Here is a 23099-nt window from a genome sequence, read left to right on the forward strand (position 1 = left end):
GGTGGCATTGTCACTGTGTAAAGCCACTCCGTGTCACTGTGTCGTCATGTGACACCTTTTTGTAGTGGATTCGGACATTGCTGGTTTCATGTCACATGTCACAGGCCCTGCGCTGCAGCTCCATGTGATTCCCAGCTTTCCCCCGCAGTCACAGGCATGGAATCACAAAATCAGTTCGGCTGGAAAAGACCTCTGAGATCATTGAGTCCAACCTGTGACCAAACAGAGCAGAGCACTGAGTGCCACATCCAGGGACAGTGACTCCACCACCTCCCTGGGCAGTCCATTTCAATGTGTAATCACCCTTTCTGTGAAGAATTTCTTCCTAATGTTCAGACTAAACCTCCCTCGGTGCAGCTTAAGGTGCTCCCAGCAGTGGGAAAAGCCATTAAAAACTGTTGTCATCTCTCTAGAATCAGCGTGTTAGCAATGCCAAGCACATCTCGTGGGAAGCTCGGAGGCAGAACGATTGGCCACGTTCTCCACAGAAAGGGCTCGTTCCCATTCCGGCTTAGCAGAGCGCTGGGTAAGCAGCTCTGACAGCAAAAATCCTGCTGCCCTCAACACTGTCGGTGACCCCATGGCTGAGGAATCCACGGGCAGCATTCCCTCCAGCGTCTGCAGCGTATTCAGGGCTCTTTCCTCAGCCGACAGCAGGTAAATAAATCAAAACGCTCATTTTTCCACAGCAGAAGAGTCGCTCGGTGATTGTGAAAGCGCATCAGAGGGCTGTGCCCACGCCCAGGGCTGTGCCCAGGTGAGTCACTGCCCAGGTGAGTCACGCTGCAAAGAGAGCTGCTGCACAAACCAGAGGTATTAGAGACACCCTGGGGCAAACAGCAGTCTCGGGAGGGAGGGCAGGTTCAGTGCCAGGAGGGGAGCAGGACCTGGAGCTGCCAGGGAGAGGGACTGTCCCGGGAACCGTAAGGGGATCAGGGCTCAGAACCACCGTGAGGGACACTGTTCTGCCCCGGGCACCGTGAGAGTGTCTGGGGGCACTGCGCTGCCGTGGCACCATGGGCATTCACCTGCCCGAGCCTCCTCCGGGCCGGCTGAGCCGCTGGGAGGCACGGTCCCGGTCCCGGTCCCTGGGTTCGCACGGTCCTTCCCGGCACCGGGATCGGGATGGGATCGGGACTGGGATCGGCACGGGATCGGGATGGGATCAGCACCGGGATCGGGATGGGATCGGGACTGGGATCGGGATGGGATCGGGATGGGATCAGCACCGGGATCGACACCGTGGGCAGGACCGGCATCGGGCGGTGCCCTAGCCCCGCCCCCGGCGGAAGTGACGCGCCAATCACGGCCGCCCGCTCACTCCGCCGCGAACAAAAGGGATTTTCAGCCGCGGCCCCGCCCTCCGCGCCATCTCATTGGATATTCCACCCCCGCCCCGCCTCTCCCTCTGCTGATTGGCTCGCGGGCGCGCTGGCGGCGGCGCTGATTGGCGGACGTGCCGTCGGTCAGCGGGCGGGGCGGGGGCGGGACAGCCGATGGGGAGCGGCGCGGCGGCGGCGCGGGGCAGGGCAGGTCGGTGCGGCGGGGCGGCCGCGGGTCCCGCTCTCGGCTCGGTCTGACCCGGCGCGTTCCGGCCCGGCCTGGCGCGGCGCTGCCCCTGCGGCTGGGCAGAAGCAGGTGCGGGGCGGCCCGGCCCGCGGGGGCTCGGAGGGGCGGTGGCGGGGCCGATCGCTGCGGGCGGGGGCGGCCGCTGTCGGGACTTGGGCGGCCGCAAGCCGCGGGGGGGTGGTACCGGGGGAGGGGGGGAACGGGGAGATCGGGGGCGGTGCCGGGGGGCGCGGAGGCTGGGGGCGTTACCGGGAGCTGGGCGGCGCTGCCCGGTCCGGCCGGTCCCGGTGGACCGAGGGGCGATGCAGCCGCTTGTTGCTCCCCGCGCCGCGCCCGCCTTCGTGCCCCGGCACCGGGGGCTCCGGGCAGCGGTGGCCGCGGGCTCCGGTGCGCTGTGTCCCTTTGTTCGCCGCGGTGTGCCGGGCGGTGCGGCGCGGGAGGCACCGAGCCGCTGCCAGCGCTTCCCTTCCCGTGCCGTGCCTTGCCGGGCAGTCCGGCCGTGCTGGCGGCCGCAGCTGCCCGCTGTCCCGGGGTGACCCGCGGAGCTCGCCCGGCCCGGGGCTGCGCTCACGAGCGATCGTGTGGCTCCCGGGCTGGGGGGCTGAAGGTCAGAGGAGCCAGCGATGGTTTTCATTCTCTTTCAAGGAGCTCCAGTTGCTTCACAGGGGCTGTTCAAGGACTCTCACTAAATACATGCCCAAAATTCTGCTAGTTTGCTTCGTTCTGAGTGTTACGTCAAATACTAATGGGATGAGGATGGTTTTTTGTATATAGATGTCCTTTCTCCTTTAGGGCTTAGATGCAGAGGTGGAGGAGATATAAACAGTTCTCATTTTAACTCAATTCTCCACAGTTCTGATGCAATGCCAGGTAGCATTGTGGATACACAATTATTAAGTCTGTGTTAGCTTTTTTCATTACATAAACATATCGTGTAATTATTGGAGCTCAAACACCACGCGATACACACAGGAGCAGTTTTGGGAACTTGTCTATCAGGACTTCTCAAACTGGTCATTTAGGTTCTCCTATTAATGCGATTGCACGACTGCCCTGCTGGCTCCTGGAAAACACCAGTTCCTCTTCAGGAACACAGGAAACAAAACAAAGCTGATTCAGGATCATTGACATTGTCACATTGGTGTAGGCTTAGGAAATACCCTCTTTAAGAGAAAAAAGGAACAACAAGGTTTGTTCTTCATGATATTTTTTTAAAAAGTAGAAGAGTTTTGACCAAGGGCTCACAGGGGATTGTGAAGCTTCCCCTTGACAAGCTGCCCTGGCTGTGCCTCGGGCTGTGCAGTCGCTGCTCTTTGGCTCCTGCCCGCTGACTCGAGCCTTGGCTGCAGTGGGTAGGTGAGGTTGTCTTGTGTTGGCAGCTTTCTCTCGGTTGGTTCGTGCTCCTGTGTCTGTGAGGCCAGTGAAATGGAGCCTGGAGTGGTTTCATAATCATCGTGCCATGATTTAGGGTGCAGAGGAGCTGCCACGGGCTGCAAGCTTATCTGTTTTGTTCCTCAAGTGGCACATGCCAAAGATAACTCCCCCTGGTTTGTTGGCTTGCGTGGTTGGACGTACACTTAAACTGCTCTTGATAGTTATTTTCAGTTAAATACTGGGAAATAACTTTCTTAGAAGAGTTTTATCTCCTTGGAGGGTGCTGAGTAGACTCCAGTGGTCCACAGCTGAGAGGAAGCTCACCTTTAGGCAAGCAGAAAGTAATTACCTTTGTTTATGCTCTAAACTCTGGCTTATTATCCAAAAATGGTCATATATCTCAGACTCAGGGAAAATATTTATATCATCAGCCTAAGTAACAACGTGTTTGTGGTTTGTGATCTGAGTGCACTCAGTGTGTTTCCTGGGATGCAAAGGGATAAATGTGCCCCAGGAATTGCTAGGTCTTGTCTCTGATGCTGGGAAGCTGTCTCTCAGTTAAAGGTTTGGAAACAGAGGGTCATGTTCCCCAGCTGAAGTGTCCAGATCACAGGCAGGAGGGGACTGTTTGCAAGTGCATGTTGGTGGGGTTTTTTAGAGCAGTGACTTTTATTTGTAGCATCTGCTCCCAGTCTGTTCCCTCAGCAGTGTGGGGTGACTGATGCAAGCAAAACAGGTAGAGATCTTCTCTAGCAGCAGGTTGCACATGAGGAATCAGAGACTGTACCACTTATTTACCTTTAATGTTACCTCTTGTTGGTGGATAAGTGATTGCTGTGCAAACTGGCTCCCACTCTTTATTTCTGTAAGTATTTTTACCTGTATATTTTAGAACAGGGTTTGTTAAAGTTATTAAGCTCATTAAAGACTACAAAGGCGTGGTAAGAATAGCATAGCTTATTCCTATAACACTGGGAAGTACAAGTCACAATGGGAGTAGTTAGACTATAGAACAGAAATTATTACTGCCCTGACTAATAGCTTTAAAATACCAGACTGCAGCTGGTAGCTGTCCCTGCTGTGAGATTGAGGTGTTTGGTAGGTCATGGAGAGATGCAGCTGCACATTTCCACGTTGTCTCTTTTTAAGGAAAAAGCATGGATGCAGTCATGTTGAAAGTCTGTGTTCAACACTTACTGTCCTGGGGTAACAGAATTACATTATACAGTTTGTTCTAAGATCTCCAAGGAAGCTTCTGCTTTTTCATTCTGGTTTATAATGCCACAACAGTACTGTGACTTGGTGAATATTTGGCAATAAAAGTGTTTCCCATCGGTGTTGATTCAGTCTTAGAACCTGTGAATTTAGTCTGAGCAAGGTCTGAGATGGTTTTGAAATCAAGCTGTGTGTCTCCTGAGCAGATGTTTGGATATTTGGATATTCCACATCTAAGAGCTGCCCAGGGAAGTGCTGCAGCTTTGACATAAGCACCAACATGAACATGGGAAATATTAAAGACTAGAGTCAGCTTATCTCTTTTCTCACTCTGTATGACTACTTCTTTATGTTTTAGCATTTCGTTGCTGCTTTTGTTGCCCTCTCTTCCTGTTTTTATAAGATGACCAACTTGTAAATCATGCTTCTTCCAAGTGGTCTCAGCTAGCCAAGCTCCCCATGGTGACACAACCCTCCAGCTGTCACTGAAGAGTGACCAGCGCTGCTCTGGCCCACAAAATGTGATTTGAGTCAGTACAGTGAGTTTCCTAAATTATGCCTTTGTGCCAAGCCTTGATCAGGCTGTTTTTGACATGATGACAAAGTTGAACAGATTTCCCAAATGTTCCACTCATGGATTTTTCTCTCGAATATGTGAATGGATCTGCAGTAGGGAACAGAAGTGCAATGCTGACAGAGCTGTGGTGTCCAGTTCATTTGGTTTGGTCACTTCACTGACATTTCCTTGAGCAGCCCATGCCAAGGAGGGTGAGCCAGGAGAGCCTGTAAGAAACGTTGCTGCTTTATGGGATTTCATGTAAAACACTGTGAGGCAAGAACATGAGTGTGTGGTGAGACACCTCCCTGCTTAGCAGAGGGGCATGAAGTAGATTTCTGATTTCTCTTGCTGTATGAAGGCTACAGAATTTTCTGATCCCAGCGACTGGAATGCTCTGGCACAAACAAGACAGGACTTGCTTTTGTGTATAACTCTCCAAGGCACAGTTATGCAAATCAGTTGTAAAGGAGCAGTGACTTCAGACAAACTAGACTTCGGTTGAATGTTTTAGCTGGATAGACTTCTCCAGCAAGGGCTAATTTAACACTTTATCAGTTGCCACTGAAGTTTGATATCTCTGAGTAGCTTCTTCGTGCTGTAGCGTTTTCTGCTTGACACAAAGTGTGGTGAAAGATGGACATGACTTAAAAAAGTGTATTTGATGGTTGTGCAAAGCACAAGACTGTATCAGTTGACATATTTGTATCGGACACAAGGATTTAGTCTGAAATTATTTCCATTTTTAACAAAATAATGTAATAAAAAAGGCTTATTACTGAACTGTGTTGTATCAGCAAAGATGCAAGACAGTATAAAGCTTTATGTGCAGTTCAGATGATGGATCTCTGTTCTTATGTGGGCTGTAGAATTGCATTTAATAAATGATGGTGATATTGAAACAGTTTGAAAGAGCAGTAATTAAGTGTGTATTTTCTGTGGCATTGATTTTTGTAAAGTGGTTTGGGCCTGTTGCATCAGAATGGATAATGGCATTCCCAGGAACCAAATCAGCCCTGCAACATTCCCATCCCTGTTGAGTTCATGTGGGTGGCCCAGTTTGGCCTTCGTTCATCACCACTCCTCAGTGATGTTTGCAGCTGTGTGACCCAGAGGTGTAATTTACAGCAATAGGACTTTTGTATTTGGGTTTTCCTCTCTCCTGTTAACCTTGGCTACTTCTTGGTGATGATTATGCAGTCCTGTTTGCCTGCACATCCCACCCTCACCATGTGGCTCTGCATATGTTCCTGTCCCTGGGGAGAAGGTAACAAATGCATCTTCTGCAACTGGTCTTGGAAGCTGGAGAGAAAATGATCCCTTCCCAGGGCAGTTTGCAATCCAAAAAACTGGAAGCTGAAGTTAAATGGAGATTATATGTCATAGCTTCGAATAACTGATTTTAGTGTCTAAAGAAATATCTACTAAACTATGTTTCTTTTTTTTCAGGTTTTCAGGATGAATCTGGAAAAACTCAGCAAACCAGAACTACTGACGCTGTTTAGCATTCTTGAGGGAGAATTAGAAGCAAGAGATCTTGTCATAGAGGCTTTAAAGGTAGGTTTTAAGTATCAGGATAAGAAGCGAACATGACAACAGTACTGCTTTAAGTTCTGCAGAGTGCTTGTATCCAAGGTGAAATTCAGAGGTAAAGATTTATTGCTGGATCAGAATCCCATCTTAATATCAATAGGATTACATAATAAATGCTGTGTATAAATTTTGTCTTGGAATCCATTATTGGAAGCTGGCTGCAAGAAGTATTTTGGTATTGAAATACAGTGGTACATGTGTGTTCTCATCCTTTCTGATAAAGAACCATTTGTTTCTGGTGTGTAAAAGGTCCACCAGAATTCCTTTGCAGTTTTTTTTCTTCTCCTTTAGCAAGGAGGGCTGCTTAAAGCAGAAACTCTCTTTGCCAGGAGGGATCACAGATTAGTCTTTTAATGACAATAACGTCACACTAAGTCAAAAGCATCCATGGCTTTGTGTTGGCTAAGCCACCATAAGCTGACACTGCTGAGAGCAGCAGCCCTGAGTGCTCAACTACTTATTCCTTCCCTTTGCTGGCACGAGCATTAGTGTAACCTTGCAGTGAGGCAGATGCCAGCTAAAACCGCTCCAAAAAGCCACTTTCAGTCCATGTCAGTGAGCTGAGGTGGTGGTGGTGCTGTGAGAGCATGTGATGGGACAAGGCAGGGGTGCAGGAAAACTGCTCATGGTGCAGGAAAACTGGCTGAAATGGTGTGAGCTCTGTGGTGCTGCTAGCCTGGATCAGGTAGTGTGGGCTGTGGTACTCTCTGCACAGTTTGCTGTGCTAATATTGAGCCTCGAAATGATTCTTTTTTATATATTGTCCAATTGTAATTCTGCTGCTCTTTGAAAGATGCCTGGTTGGCACTCAGCCTCAGTAAGGTGGAAAAAACCAGTGGTGTAAATGATGGCAGGGGTCAATTTTTGAAGAAATTAGTTGTGTCAGGGTTGAATATTGAAGGCTTTTACAAGCTGACCTGTCACTACTCATAATGTTTAAAACTTGCAGCTATTTCAAAAGAGGAATGGCAGCTTGCAGGCCTGAGAGCTGCAGGGACTTGGTTTTCCAGCAAAAGCTTCTCTAGCTTGATTCCAAACACCTTGTAGAGTGGAGGAAATCCTTCTCCAGAACAGTCAGGATGCTTATGTTTGCTGTTACGAGCTTTTGCATTTAGATAACCTTTTTATTTTGGAGGAATATTGTTACCCTCTCAAAACTATTGATCAGGTGGAAGGTTTGGCTTCTGTTTTAAAACACACTTGTAAGTTTCTCCTCCGTCCTGAGATCTATTTTTTCACTGTGTGTGGTCAGAATGTGTTAGCACAACAAGCCTCACTTCAGTATTTCAGTGTGAAATGCGTGTAATGGAGCACAGAGAGACTGATGGGAAGGAATGTAGCAGCTCCATTCCAGAGGCTTTTTATTGCCTACCTTCCAGTAGTGTAAAGCAATTATCTTTCCTGTTGAAATTTAACCTGCAGTTCCCTCTTGTGTGAGGAGATTAATACAGTAAGAATACCCTTTGACATAATTTTTCAAGTACTCATAACTGAGACAAAATGAAACAAAATTGTAACCTGTGCTTGATAATTATGGAGTGTAAAATAGTGAGCTAATCAAAGGTTAGTGCTATTTCCCCCTTCCTGTCAGGGATATGCTGTAGGATTTCATCCCAAGATTGTGAGGAAAGCTGGAGGTGGTGGGAAAGGGCAATGAAAGCTTCAAATCTGAGCTGGCTCTTGCTGCCTCCCGAGTGTGACCTCAGGGGAAAATTGCCACCCCTGGGATCCATGCCTGCAGCACTGAGAGATGATGTAGCTCTCCAGCTGTGCTGCTCCTCAGCTCCAAAAGCTTTTCCCCAGTGATGCTGCAGCCCAAGCCTGGCTTCCTGCTGGCAGCAGCTCTGTTGCCCTTTCGATTCGTGGAAGGAAAAGTCGTGTAACGCCTTAATCTGGTGGCTGGGCAAAGGCTCAGCAGCAGAGAACTTCCAGCTTTGCTTTGTCCATTTATTTGGAATATACAGCTAAAGAAATTCTGGCCTTACACTGTTTTTCTCATTGTTTGCTGATAGTAGCTGTGGTAACAGCTTTACCATGCCTCACTGGCTGAAAGGCTTTGTGTGTGACTAATTAAAGGAAACCCTGCTAATCTTTGGTCATGTTTTGATGTGTAAAAGTGCTGCCCTGAAGAAAAAAAACTTTTAAGACCGAATTAAAGATTGGCACTCTTGAGAGCATTTCATTTGACTTGCATGTATTGGAGAAATTGAGTTGTAATTTACACTGAGAGGGGTTGGGACACCCAGGGCTGAGGGAAGCTGCTTGTTCCACACAGAGGAAGTGTCTGACTTGGTGTCACAGCTCTCTCTGTTCTATAAGTGTTGTGGACAGTTATCCTGCCTCAGCAGCTGGATTGCTTTGGAAGAGTGATAGTTTTATGTTAGATGTGGGTATATGTTGGGAGCAGGTGGAGTTCAGTCCTCTGAACTTTCTTGGGGGATTGCATAATCCGAAAGCACAGCAGTGATTTTCTCCAGCAGTTGTGTTAAACACATAGATGTCTGTGGTTGAAAATCGGAACTTTATCTGCCTGTTTGCTTCCCACATAGTAACAAAAACACATTTGCCTTCATGGGCTAATTTGACTTCTGCTTCAGATTTAAATGGTTCTGAGCTCTGATTGTTTGAGTCAAATCCTGTGGTACATTATAGAAAAGGACAAGCACTTGCAGAGGAAGAGTACCTTAATTTGTAAACATGTAATCTGATTGTAGTACAGGCTGCAGTATTGATATTCCTGCATGCTTAGAGACAAACATTTCGCATCTGGCATTTAGCAGAGAGAATCCATGCGTGCAGATGACAAAGCTTAAAATAGTTTTCTTCTCCCTCATGGTATCAGGCACTTGTTGGCTGGCACTGGCCCTGTTTCTGTCTGTGTCAAAATCGAGCTGCTGAGCAGAGCATTCCAGACCCTGCTTGTTGAACTGGCTGCTTTTTCCTCCCTCTCTTCACCCTCTCTCCCCAACTCTTTACCCTTTCTTCCTTGCTGCCTGACAAACTGACTGTATACAAAATATTCTTTCCCAGTGCTTCAGTTTTCTTCCTCTGTTTTAAAATCTCTTCGGGGAAAAAAAAAAAAAAGGCTATTTTTTCTTTTGCCTGAAAGTAGCTTCCTGTCCACTGCATAAATCTCAATGTTCTCCTTGGAACAGGTCTTAAGTCTCACTTCTTATTGTGCTCCTTTTCCTGTGGTTATAATTATGTTTATATCATCCAAAAAGCCCAGATGCTGTCAGAGAGTTGCATAATCCTGGGAGTTAGACTCTCAGCCCTTATTGCTATGTAGGAAGGATTGCATGAACCACAGGTTTGCCTTCTGAAATAGCACACCACGACTGGAAACAATTCAATATTTAAAGGGATCTCTATCACTGTGTTAAAGCACTTTGTTCCCTCCCCCTGTTCTTCTGAACAGAGTTTTCCATACATTAGAACTGAAGTTCTGTTTACTTGTAGAAAACAGGAAACAGCTTTCTGGCTTATTCTTTTATGTTAATAAGGCCTCAGGCAATTTACACTGGGATAGAAACTATTTTTTGTTAATGACTGGGAGCTGGTGTTCATCTCTGCTTCTGAGTTCAGTGATTCACTACAAAGCCATATTAATGCATTGCAAAATTAAGCGCTGTTTGTCAGTGGATTTAGAACTTTGGTTTACAGTGCAGTTTCAAAAACTTAAGTCTACCCCTTGTTTAAAGAAAAAGAAATGCTCAGTAATACAAAACCTTCCTGCAGATGCTGGTAAATCTTTCACAGATGGGGCAAATTGGGCTTCTGCATCACTTAAAAGCAGCTTCCATGGAGCAGTGTTCCCATGGGTGCTGTCCTGCTGGAATGCAGGCATTCCTTACAGCTTTTCTTGCAAATTCGGGGAATTTCTTGTTTATTTCTTGCCTGAAGCAGCACCATTTGCCAGTATCTTCCAAAAACTGGTTGTCCTCACCTTCCCAGTGCCCAGGTGGGTGCTGAGCAGGGAGCAGAGAGGTGTGGGAGTGACTCCCATGCTGGAAGGGCTCTGGATTTCAGCTGCCCACGTGTTGTTGGGTTCCCTGGTTTAAGGGTGACCAAAGCACAGTTCTGAGCACAGCACAGTCCCTGGAGAACCATCCCAGGGGGCTGGGAGTCAGGCACAGCCAGCCTTGCACCAGAACTTCCCAGGGAAAGAAGCTGCAATTTTGTGCTGCTTGACATTTCATCAGAAAGCTTCGTCTATTTTTCAAAGCTGCTAGCAGGTCCCACATGGGCAAATGTGGGTAGCTCTCGTTTATCAGGTCTGTTCACTTGATGTAATGGTGGCAGTTAAGGCAGATGCTGCATTTGAGCAATTTGCTTGGTGGCTCTGTGCCTGGCATTGCTGCAGAGCTGGAGCTAGTGCAACACTGGAGATCTCACTCCAGCTTTTTGACATTTCTTTTTGTGCAAAGCAAGTGGTCCCCACCCCCATTTCCCTTCTCCCTGTCAGTGGTTGCTGTGACCTCAGCCTGTCTTTATTCCCAATTTCTGTCTCTGGGGAGAGAAGCTAATAAGGAAGTTCAAGGCAGTAAGGAGCTATTTAAAGCTTATTCCACTCTCTGCTACATGAAGGAGGAACTTCTGTGCAAATTATTACTGGAGAACTGCAAACTCAGTAGCTACAGTTAATTAACAGTGTGTTTGTCTTGTACTGAGCGTTAAAACCTGGGCTCTGAAATTACAGGGAAAAGAAATGCTCTACTTGATGTCCAAAAAATACTTGAAATAAGTCTTGGAAATTCCCTGTGTGATGTTCCAGTAAAACAAGTTGCAAAGATTATTGAAGACAGAGAGAATATTCTGTCACATAAACAAGGTTTCAGTAAAAGGAAATATTTTATTTAAAAAAAAAATACAGAAATAGGTTATGGGAAACATTCATCCCAAAACAGCCTAGAAATCCCAAGAGGAAAGAGTAGCTTTTTCCTAACAAAGTGAAGCCTTTGCTTTGCCTGCCTGAACAGGAAACATCTTTTCAGTTGGGTCAGATATTGCTTCTGCCCCATAAAATCAGAATTCTCTCTTCCCAGACAGAATAACTGTGGTCCATTACCCAGACCTGAGCTCAAAGCCAGCCAGTTTCACATGGAACCCTCTCTGCTTATGCCTGATTCTTCCAATCTTCTGGAATTTTGTTTTTAAGGGTAGTTCACATGTATAGTTCCTCCCTGTTTTTAAGAGCTTAAATGTTACCTTTTTTCCTGTTGGGAGAGGTCAGTCTAATAGCCTTGAAAGTTGCTGAATAATCCATTTAATTGCTTCTGGAATTTGAGTGTTTTGGTGGGAAATTCACAGTTCTGCATGTTTGAAATGATGTAGATGGAAGTACTAAATTTCCTGTGTTTTCTGTGCTGGGATTTGAGATCTGGGTTGATTTTTTTTCACTTTGGGCTCATTAATAGAGTGTTTCTCTTCCATCATCGAGTTCCTTCTCTTCTGAAAGTTGAACAACAGCTATTTAAGGTGGAATCCAGTTCAGACAGGACAAAATCAGAAGTGTTGAAGATGTTTATATGTGACCTCCAGTGACAGAGAAGTTGAGCTGCAGAGTTGTCTCAGGGAGGAGCATGAGCTGTGGCAGAAGTCACTCTCTCTGTGACACTTCCACACCTGGACAAAATAACTCTGGAGGTTATGGCACTGTGACTCAATTTTCCAAGAGCTGCCTCAGTGATTGAGGTGTCCCAGGTAGCTGCTCTGTAGGACCAGAGGTGTCACAGGCTGCAAAATCCCTATTTGCATTTCCAAGTGCACAGTGGCCCAAATGCCAAAGCGCTGGGTTTGTTTTTGCAAACTTGATGTGGTCGGTGTAGGATGACCTGGTTAAGAGTTTTTCTAGTCTAGACAACTTTAATTAAATGTTTATGCTCTGCTGGCTACTAAAGAAGAATAGCTGGACTTGAGAAAGCTCTTAATGTTATGATAGTCTCATCTGTTTGTCATGCTAGTTCAGGAAAATACTTAATTGCTCAAAGTAGCAAGGAAGAACTTCTTGTTCTTTCCCAAACAGGAAATAAGCCTCCCCACTAAATTCAACAGAGTCCAGAGCCCAGTGTTGTGAGGAGCAGAGCAAAACATGGCTTTTGTTGCACCTTCAGTATTGCAGAAATTGAGGGGGACACACCTTAATCCCCAGTTTTTGGGCGAGTTCTTCCTAATAAAAGCTGCAGCAGTAAAGGCAAGGTTTGTTGACCCAGTTGAAGCATTGGTGCCCTTCTGAAGGGTCTCTCCTGTGTTTCTGTGGGAATTTCCAGCACTGGGACCAGTTGGGATTAAGCTCATCTGTCAAAGCAGTTAGGCCAGCTGGATGGAGATCCCAATTCATATTTACAGACTTATTAATGCTTGAGTCACTTAGAAATTCCCTCCTCACTTATACTGAGGTTTCATTGAGTCATTTTTATAAATGCTTCAGAAAAACAGAAGATTGCCTGTTCCTAAAAAAAAAAGGCAAATCCTGTAGTTTTTCCTGTGATTCATTAAACCAGGGCTGCCCCATTATCCAGGGCTGCTCTCTCATTTCCAGGGCTGATCTTTTCCTTCCTCTCCTTTTTATTATTGTATAAAGTTAGAACAATATCTGAAGATCTGATCAAAGGTATCCACAGTTCCTGATGGATATTGGTGATAGAGAGGGAGGGGTGTCTGTGAGTGTGAGCTGTTCCTCTGTGTTTGTTTACTGCAGGGTTAAAATCCAGCTCCAAACTGGAATCACAGGACCAATGTCTCTAATTTGGTCATGGAGAAGATACTTTGGTTTGAGTTTTTTATACCTCTTGTCAAGGTGATGCAAACACTTTTAAGAGCAAAAACCAACTTTTTTAGTTTATTTCATGTTAATCACATGGCTGCATTTCAGAATGCAGGTGGGACCAGAAAAGCTCACCAGCTCTTTATTGCCTAACTCCCTGTGCCCTGCTCTTCAGTGGTTCTGTGACTCCTGCTTTTGTGTCCTCGAGGGAAGTATTTGAGGTTTTGATACTGGGGCATCAGGAAAGAACCATTCCAAGTAGCTTCTGAGCTGTCCTTTCATTTGAGTCAGGCTCAGTCTTTCCTGTGTAAATGATGTCCTTGTGCGATCCCAAAAGAGCTGGGTGACAGTTTGCCATTCCCTGAAAGGGTTTCTGGGAAGTGCACAGCGAGGCTGGCACGGGCTGGCTCTGCATTCAGAGCAGGGAGCTTTGTTCAGCTGAATGCCATTCCCAGCATCAGCAGAGCTGGGGTTGTGTGGGGCTCACATTTAGAGCCTTCCACCAGCTCCAAAAAGCTGCTGTGCTTGACTTGGGATGGGTTAGCTGCTGCTTGTGCTCTGCCCAGCTGGGAGCAGAAGGGTGAAGCACAGCTGAGGAGGTGCAGGCAGCATTTGTTTGGAGCAGTTTCTAAAGGGAAAAACAGTTCATGTGTGTGCTCTGGCAGGAAAAGTGCATTTAGGATCAGAACCCTCCTGTAGGTCACACCTGCTGAGGTCTGTTCTAAATTAAACACACTTTATTAAAGGTCCTGAGGCTCACAACCCACATCTTTCTCTGTGGCCTTGCTAAGGACATGGTAATGCAGAACAGAACTGTCATTTGTGTGCTGTGGAAAAGGTATGAATTGCCATGGTAACCTTACAGGACAATATGAATCAAGAGAAATCAAGTTGAAGTCTCATATTCAGCAGGTGCATCAGCTCTGCTGGGCACAGGGTTGTGCTGTCAGTGATGCACACAGGGAATGAAACACTGTCACAGGCTTTCACAAATGCTCAGAATTCCGCCCAGAACCATTTCACTGGAAATCAATGATTGTATCTCTTAGAGCCAAGACAGCTCTGAGGGCTCTTTTGAATCTAGATCTGTTTTTCCTCCAATATAATTTGTTTCATAAATATTTGGTTTCATATGGTTTCTTATCATGGTGGTAGACATACAGATAATACTTTAATATCTGTGTGTTTATTAAATTTCGTTTTGTTCTTAGAACTTTACAGTCATCATTGAATATGATAAGCCTATTGGTGTCCTAACAAAACAGATTTCCAGATGGAATGGCTGATTCATAGAATAATTGGGTTGGGAAAGACCTCTGAGCTCATCAAATCCAGCCATCAAACACTGTAAATGTAGAGCCCAGGACGTGTGACTTGTCTTGATTCGTACATGCACTAAAAGAAACCTCATCATTCCTGTCTTGCTTCTTGAGAAACTAAACTCTGTTTAGTCTGGATGAGAACATTAAGGGTTTTATTAACAATTCACAGATTTATAGGCTCTTGCTAGAATGAAACTCTTGAATTGCTCAACATGAAATTCTTTGATGGTGACATAGTCAAGGAAACCACACAACTGCTTCTTTCACTGATGCGACAGTAAATGATTAATCTTTTGTTGAGCAAGAGTTGGTACTTACCTTCTTTCCTTTCACACAGCTGTGGAATGTAAGTCATGGCCACAGCAGGTAGCTGTGGTATGAGGATGTTTGTAGACTGAATATATTGGAGATACTGTGTTTTGACATAGAATTTTTCTCTATTTCCTTTATTTCTAGCAGATAACAGGACATGAATCAGACTGTGTTAAATTCTTTTTAAGTGGAAAATTGAGGAAGAGGAGTATTAACTACAATGTCCTTTCTTCTTTTGCTAGTTTTCTGGTTTAAGTATATTAAAATGCAAATTTGTGTTTGTGTTGCAGGCCCAGCACAGGGACACATTCATTGAGGAACGCTATGGGAAATACAACATCAGTGATCCACTGATGGCTTTACAGAGAGATTTTGAGACCCTGAAAGAGGCGAATCATGGTGAAAAGCAACCAGTATGCTCCAATCCTTTATCTATTTTGAAAGTGGTGATGAAACATTGCAAGAATATGCAGGAAAGGATGTTATCCCAACTAGCTGCTGCAGAAAGCAGACACAGAAAGGTAGGTTTTGCCTCAGTTAAGATGTGCAGAAGTTAATAGTTGCATTTTGATATCATGATAACTTCAGCAAAAGCACTTAAATGCCCTGAGTAACTGAAAGGACTTTGCACCTTTGTTTAAACTTCTCACTCCAGATGATGCAGCTGGTGAGCTAATTAGTTATAATTCCAGAATTTGAAATATACACAAGATGGTTTTGTTAGGACACACCAGGAAGGAACTAGCTTACAGCTGGGAGGAATAATGCTTCCCAAAATGTGGGAAAAGGTTTCTGGAAGATGGAATTCCCAGCAGATTTATCACTGTTCTGCTACTGGTGAAATAAGATGTTTTTCCTCTTTTCCTCTTCCTGTCTGCTTCTGTGAAAAGCTTCCTGTATACTTGATGATATTTAAGCATTATTTGGAAGCTTAAATTTCAGAAAGACTGAGGAGCTGCTAAATTGATGGTGAGCATGTGTTATGAGAGCTTAGTTTTGGTGATGAGATACAGCAGAGCCTCTTGGGAAGTTTGTATTCTGGCTTTTTTGTTAATAGCATTTCAATTATTCATGTAATTCAGTGTTAAAGCTGAAGGAGCTCCTTCACTGGGTCCTTATGGAAAGCAGTTTCATTTCAAGAGCTCATCTTGTTCTTAAGTGGAAGAACAAATTAATGTTCTTTAAAATAAACTTTACACTGGAGTCCTCAAATCCCTGTGAGGCACTGGGAGAAGCCTGAGTGGGAATTACTGCTGGAGCCACAGCAGGGACTGCCTTGTTGTTAGTGCCCTGCATCTCTTGGATCAGCTCTGCTCCTGCTGGGGTTTTTGTTGATGGTCCTGCCAGGAAATTCTGAGCTTCAAGGGACAAGAGGCACAAACTGAAATAGAGGAATTTCCAGCTGAATATGAGGAAAAACTGACTTATTGTGAGGGTGACAGAACGCTGGAGCAGGCTGTGGCTTCTCCTTCCCTGCAGATATTCAGAACCCTCCTGGACTGATCTGTGCAACCTGCTCCCCTTGGCAAGGGGGTTGGACTGGATGATCTCCAGAGATCCCTTCCAGCCCTAACCATTCTGGGATGAGGGCACCATTCATTTCATGAACTTCTCAAGGATATTGCAGTCTGGAGGAAAAGTGTGCAGTTTAGGTATTTAAAAATAAAATGAACATAGATCCAGTGTGAGGTTTTCCTGACTTCTTTCACCAAGTAACTCAATTTGACTAGATAATAACATATATTGAACTTGTCCAAAAGCTGCTTTTCTGTGACTTGAGTTGAACTTGGGTGTCTGAGGCTGCCGTGGTTGCTGTCTCATGTCATTGTGGACGTGTGGAAAGGCGCTGACCTCTGCCTGCCTGTGAGAGAGGACATTGAAGTGGCTGATGTTTTTGGGCAGGTGATCCTGGACCTGGAGGAGGAGAGGCAGCGGCACGCCCAGGACACGGCGGAGGGGGATGATGTCACCTACATGCTGGAGAAGGAGCGGGAGCGGCTCACCCAGCAGGTACCTCCTGGGCGGTGAACTCGGCAGGGTGGAAGGGTAGTGGGAAACTCCCTCTGTAGGGCAATGTTAGCTCTTACCATCTTGACAGGAAAAACAACCTGAAATTTCTCAGTGTGTTTTGGTAGGTGAGCAGTGCTAAAAGGTGTTGATAGGCAATCAAATGCTTTGAAATCTTGCTTCAGCCTGAAATCCAAGGAGTTCTGGAGAGAAGAGCTGCACTTACACTTGGCAGCGCTCTGTAGTATTCAAAATTCAGAGTAAGTAATGGAAGATCTCCTGGGGGTGTTATTCAGAGATGCTAATAAATATTTAAGCCACTGTTTTCTGTTACTCAAGCACTGTAGCCTTTATTAAGCATACATAACACATCAGCATTTTGAAACCTAAATGCCTTTAAAAGGCAAACTGACAAAGTGTAGCAAATGAGGTGGAAGGAAGCTTTGCTTGTTCCATCAGTGCATGGCAGAATGGATGTAGACCTCACTGAAGGTCAATTGAATTTCATAATGATAAAACTACTAGTAAATAGTAATTGTTACTATGTTCAAGCTGAGTTGTTCCAAACTATCTTGCAGATTGCTGGGGCAATAACATCTTTCTTAGCCATTGTCATCTTTCACTGTGAAATTTCTCCAACATACACAGTAACCCTCTTTCCTTTTGGGGTGTTGCCCTTCATTTACTTTCAGGAGGTTTTATGGTACCCTTGCAATCTTTTTTCTTCTAAACTTCCAGGTGGAGTTTGAAAAATCCCAAGTGAAAAAGTTTGAAAAAGAACAGAAGAAGCTGTCAAGCCAGTTGGAGGAGGAAAGAGCACGCCACAAGCAACTATCTTCCATGCTTGTTGTGGAGTGCAAGAAAGCCACTGCAAAAGCAGCTGAAGAGGGGCAGAAGACAGCAGAACTGAGCTTGAAATTGGAAAAGGAGAAGAGTAAGGTGAGTAAACTGGAAGAGGAGCTGGCAGCCAAGAGGAAGCGGGGTTTGCAGATGGAAGCACAAGTAGAAAAGCAGCTCTCAGAGTTTGACATTGAAAGAGAGCAGCTGAAAGCCAAGCTGAACAGAGAAGAGAATCGTACAAAAGCACTCAAAGAAGAGGTGGAATGTCTGAAGAAAGCCCTGAAAGAGCTGGAGGCTTCTTGCCAGGAGCATGGTCCCTCTGAGGCTGTGCAGCCCAGCCCTTCGGTGACATCCAGAGGGGTCACCACTGACAGTCCCCCGGTGAAGTCTGTGTCCTGCCAGACCGAGTGTGTGCAGGCAGAACGGGTAAACCCTGCCAGCACCAGCAAAGCTGTTCACACCGTGTTTGCCAGCCCCTCTACTCCTGTTCATTCCTATGCAAAATCCAACGGGCATTGCGACACAGACGTGCAGACAGGTGGGGAGCTGCTGCAGGCAAATGCTGCCGAGAGCCAAGTTCCCAGGGAGAAATCTGCTGCAGCCTCAGAAAATGCAGTGGAGAATGGAAGTTCTCCTGTAAGAACAGAGTCACCGGTGCATCTGATGTCCCAGCTGCCATCTGCTGGGGTGTCCCTGTCTCCCAGCGGCACAGCTGCCTCCTCTCTGACGCCTTCTCCCTGCTCCTCACCAGTGCTCGCTAAACGCTTGGTGGGAGCCTCTGCCAGCAGCCCTGGCTACCAGTCCTCCTACCAGGTGGGCATCAACCAGCGTTTCCATGCTGCTCGGCACAAGTTCCAGTCCCAAGCAGAGCAGGACCACCAGTCCAGTGGCCTGCAGAGCCCACCCTCCCGGGATTTATCTCCCACCCTGGCAGACAACTCTGCTGCCAAGCAGCTGGCCCGCAACACAGTCACTCAGGTGCTGTCCAGATTCACCAGCCAGCAGGGCCCCATCAAGCCTGTCTCCCCTAACAGCTCCCCTTTTGGCACGGACTATCGAAACCTGGCAAGTGCTGTCAGCCCCAAAACCGAATCTGGTCACTCTCCAAGCCCTGTCAAGGTTTCCAGTCCGCTCAGCCCGTTGTCTCCTGGAATTAAGTCACCAACCATTCCTCGAGCAGAAAGAGGGAACCCTCCACCCATTCCTCCAAAGAAACCTGGCCTGGCTCAGTCACCTGCTGCTCCTGCTCCTCTAACCAAAACCTCTTCCCAGGCCTCCTCCCTGGGTGCCCCCATGGACGTGGCGAGTAGCTGCTCTAACAACACTGTTGTGTCAAATGGCAAAGACCTTGAGATCCTCCTGCCAACCAGCAGCTAGTCTCCAGAAAATGGGAATGTGACATTCCACAGCTTAGCTTGCCCTGGAGCTAAGACACTGTTTTTCCACTCCATGTTATTTATTTCCATAGTAGCAGATTCTGTCTGTATAAAGCATTTAGTATTTTTTTTTCTTTTTAATAGGTAGGAAAATATTTTTGTTTATGAAGAAACCTTAACTACAGCTATACAGTAGCCTCCAAATGTCTCATGGCAGCAGTCAAATCATTAGAGATAACAACCATAATTATGTGGTGGGACCTATCAACCTCTAATGGGACTGAAATGCTACTTTTAAATTATGCAGAAATAATTTTTGCAGACTTTTTACTCCAGATGAACATTTTATAAAAGTGCCTGAACTAAGCCTGCAATATGAATGTGATTCTCGGGAAAAGGTGAGGAGGGGAACATCTAGCTGCAGAAACAAATTCTTCTGAGCCCTGAATGTTGAAACCAACACTGGTTTTACTTTTAGTTCTTTCCATTTGCTAAGATGAATTAGTAAATGTGCTACAAATTCTGTAAGGTGACCACCAAGCCAGTGCAGCCAGTCCAGCTATGTCCTTCAGGACATAGCTCCCAGCTATTTGAGGAAGCACACAAGATTTTCTTCAGGTAAAATTTAGTTGTGTTATCATCTAGATGGCTTCTCTGTCAGTATTCCTTATCCATATAGTTCTTTCTGCTTTCCTGCAGAAATGCCTGTGTGTTTTAAATGGCTAAACTGTGGGTTTTGGTGTATCACCTGGAATTTACAAGCTCTTCAAGCATTCTACTGTTGTGTGTAGAACTTCTGAGAAAAAGATCTTTCTGTTACTTGACAAAGATCTCACTATTACTTGAAAAAAATAACTCATCCGTACAATACAGGTTTTTTGCAACAGTAACATGGGATCTTTGACTATAAACAAAAGCAATAATTTTGTTCCTCATCTCTGTCAGTTAAGTGTGACTGACCTCGATTTTACCCACTAGCTATGGCTGGCTTTCCTTGGCTGCAAATATGGAACCAAATCATTGCTGCTGTGGAATTGAATATGTAGATCTGTGTATGTCACACACATGCATATTAAACACACGGAGTATTGGAAATATTTATCTGTTCTTCTGCCTCATATGAAGAAAACATGGCAATTCACTGAGATTTTAAAAAATTCCTCAGTGAGGAATTGCCTAAGTTTGAGGCAGACCATATGTGTGAGTGAAGAAGTATTTGGACCCAAGAGAAGCAGCTAGTTCCTGTGCAGAAATATTTGCTGCAAGAAAACCAATGGGCACAGTGGTTTTGTGAGTCACTGTGCTGAGAAATACAGGACAAACACCACAGACTGGTGGCAGAGGCTGAGAGCACGACCCCGAGTTAATGATCTCGGGTGTTGGATGGGAGCTGATCCTAAATTTAGAAACTGGATTTGCTGCTCCATGTCACCCAGTGTTGAGCACTTCCCTCGGCTGCAGAGCCATGTTTGCACAGAGCACAGCTTCCACTGCCAGAGACTCGTTCTCCTTTGTCAATTCTCACTGTTTCATTAGACAAAACCCCTTTGTTGTGGGGAAGATCCCTGTGCCATGGGAGGTGCAGAGCTGTCCATGGCAGAGAGGTTCCTTTGGGCTTTGAGCTTCGTTCCCTAGGACGTGAGAGTTCTGGGCTGCTTTGAGGCCATGGCAGGGGTTTAGAGGTTTGCACAGACCTTTTAGGTAGTGGATTGTGGGCTGTTGTTCCTAATCCAGTGCAGGAAACAGCAGGAAAACAGGCAGCCAGAGCTAAATGGGCAGCAACTCTTGGAAGCACATTTATTACCTTTTTAACTAAGTACCCACAGCAGGTTTTTTTCCTCTTGCTGAGAGTAAATGTAAAAATGGATAGGTGAATGGATTTTTGCCCATGTATCCCTTCTGATTGAAAAGCGAGGCTTTTGTATACACTGCTTTAATGAGTTTCTTTGCTTTTACATTAATCTGACTGGTATTATCCCCTTTCTTTATTGATAGCTCTAGAGAGAAAGAGATACTATGATGAAGTCTAATAGGAAATGCACTGAGTACTGTTTCTTCTAAAATATAATATGGGAAGGGGGTATGCAAAAGAATGTATTTTTGCTGGTAGACTAACTTCTGAAAGAAACTAAGCACAAGGGATTAAAATGGATCCAACTAAATCAGTAAGACATTTAGAGTTAGTATTTAACTGTTGATGTAGATTCTGTGTGGAAGCAACTAAATATTTCTTCTCTAACTCACATGTGTCCTAAGCAGACATTGTTGCAGAGTTTGTCACTGGCTAATGGAGTATAATGAAGTGCAAAACATATAACACTAGTATTAATTCATTAACACTTGTAAATTTGTAAAGCCAAATGTACCAAGCTGAGGTCTTTAATCATTTTTATAGCTGATGGCATTAAACATGTTAAACATTCATATTATCAATAAAGGATTTTATTTTTAAGATGTGCAAACTGCTTAAGGAAATGTTTGAAGTTGGGGCTGCCCAGCAGGAAACAGTCCTGGTGGTGATAACTGGGCGTCTGTGCTCACCTGGAAGCTTTAATGGAAGCTCTGAAATGTCAGAAGAAAGCAAATTTCTTCTGAGTGCAGTGGATCCTGAGCAGTTTTGGCTGCTGCAGCCTGAGCATATTGCTCCTCTATCTCCTCCCACCTGCAGCTGCTGGTGCTGTAAGTTGGGAGGTTCCCTGGAGCAGAGTGTGCTTCAGGTGGCACAGCATGCTCTGGATGCTCCAGACAACTCTGGCTTTTAGATGTTTATATGTAAAAACAGTTTTTCCAAGAGTACCTTTTTGCCACAGTGTGGTGATACTGAATGGATAACACTTTATATTAATTAACACTTTGGGACTTGGGGGGAAGATGTGCCAGTCCCTTGGGGATGGTTCAAACAGGACACAGACTTGTGGAAATTCTCTGTGCCACTGAGGAGTGTAGCTCAGGTATGTCAGAGGATACAGCTGGGAACAGACCGTGGCTGCAGGAAAAGCCCCTTTGTGTGGATGCAGGATGTTCCTGCACAAAACCATCACCCCTTTGCCCTGGAGAGCTGCGGCTGCTCCAGGTGTCTCCCTGCCCTTCTGCAGGGCAGAGCCCACAGCTCCTGAGTCTCCCTAAAGTACCTCAACCGTGACCCGATTTTCCTATCTTTGCATCGGTTCTGTTGAACAGGTTTGGCAGCAGCCTGAGAAGAAGCTCTTTGTTCATCTCTCCAGGTTTGATGACATCCCCGAGGCCGTGCCAGTGCGGGTACCAGCCAAAAGCCACCAAACTGGTGCTGCTTCCTGCCCGGGACAGCCGGAGGTGAGGAGCCCTGCCCGGACAGGAACAGGAGGAGCTGGTGTGGCTCAGCCGCAGCCCCGATGGCTTTTTATAGCAGCGGCGGTGGCAGGTCCTTGCCCAAGGCTGGAATGCTGAGAAACCCTTGGGCAAACAGCTCCGTGCTGGCTCCTCGTGCCTCCGACACGGCACAGTGTGTGCTGAGCACGGGAGTTATCCCAGCCCCGCCTGGGGTGAGCCGGAGCCAGTCCTGATCCTTGTCCTGATCCTGGTCCTGCTGCCCGCTTGCAGCCGCTCCGTGCAGGGGACAGCGAGTGAGTTCCTTCAGCCAGTCCTTGGGCACAAGGCATTCCTTCACCCCCTAAAGCGAACCCGTGCCAGCTCCGTGTCTGCGTGTGTGGGGCGAGGAGAGGAGCGCGGGGTTTGTGCAGGGCCAGGAAGGGACCCGGGAGTTGTGGGGTATGGAGAGGAGTCCAAGGGTCTGTGCAGGGCAAGGAGGGAGCCCAGGGATTTGTGTGGGGCAAAGAGGGGGCCTGGGGGCTTGGCACCCTCTGCACATGGGCTTCAGGCACTGCTGGGTGTGGGCAGCGATGTCCCGAGGCACCTCTGTCCCCGGGCGCTGCCGGGACTGCACCTCCTGATCCCCAGCCTGCCCCCAGCGCTCCCGGGCCGGGCAGGAGAGCGACGAGGAGCTCAGGGATGGGCAGGTATGCTCAGGACCGGGCAGGTATGCTCAGGACCGGGCAGGGATGCTCAGGACCGGGCAGGGATGCTCAGGACCGGGCAAGGATGCTCAGGACTGGGCAAGGATGCTCGTTGCAGCCGGGAAGGGCTCGTCCCGTGCCCGATGCGCGGCGCAGCGCGGCCGCTGGAGGGCGACC

General features: G+C 46.6%; 1 protein-coding gene across 3 annotated transcripts; it reads left to right on the forward strand.

The window, feature by feature from the left end:
- The first annotated feature begins 455 nt into the window (after positions 1-455).
- Positions 456-21382, forward strand: CTTNBP2NL (CTTNBP2 N-terminal like). 3 transcript variants are annotated; one of them, XM_085044207.1, is made up of 5 exons: positions 456-657; positions 6164-6271; positions 14998-15228; positions 16610-16717; positions 17453-21382. In XM_085044207.1, the coding sequence occupies exons 2-5, from the start codon at positions 6173-6175 to the stop codon at positions 18929-18931; spliced, it is 1917 nt and encodes a 638-aa protein (XP_084900333.1). In that variant the 5' UTR covers positions 456-657; positions 6164-6172; the 3' UTR covers positions 18932-21382. The 3 variants fall into 3 exon arrangements, with proteins under 3 accessions (XP_084900333.1, XP_084900332.1, XP_084900330.1); XM_085044206.1 differs by lacking the exon at positions 456-657 and adding an exon at positions 1484-1533; XM_085044204.1 differs by lacking the exon at positions 456-657 and adding an exon at positions 1508-1638.
- The last annotated feature ends 1717 nt before the right edge of the window (positions 21383-23099 follow it).

The sequence above is a fragment of the Lichenostomus cassidix genome, unplaced genomic scaffold, assembly GCF_008360975.1.
Source record: "Lichenostomus cassidix isolate B80296 unplaced genomic scaffold, HeHo_3.0 unassigened_scaffold_chr26, whole genome shotgun sequence".
NCBI lineage: Eukaryota > Metazoa > Chordata > Aves > Passeriformes > Meliphagidae > Lichenostomus > Lichenostomus cassidix.

Excerpts from the sequence above, each read along its gene's own strand:
- CTTNBP2NL (XM_085044207.1), top strand. The coding sequence starts at position 6,173 with ATGAATCTGGAAAAACTCAGCAAACCAGAACTACTGACGCTGTTTAGC. Across the intron at positions 15,229-16,609 it reads CAGAAAGCAGACACAGAAAG|GTGATCCTGGACCTGGAGGA; the intron begins GTAGGTTTTGCC and ends GTTTTTGGGCAG. Across the intron at positions 16,718-17,452 it reads GGGAGCGGCTCACCCAGCAG|GTGGAGTTTGAAAAATCCCA; the intron begins GTACCTCCTGGG and ends CTAAACTTCCAG.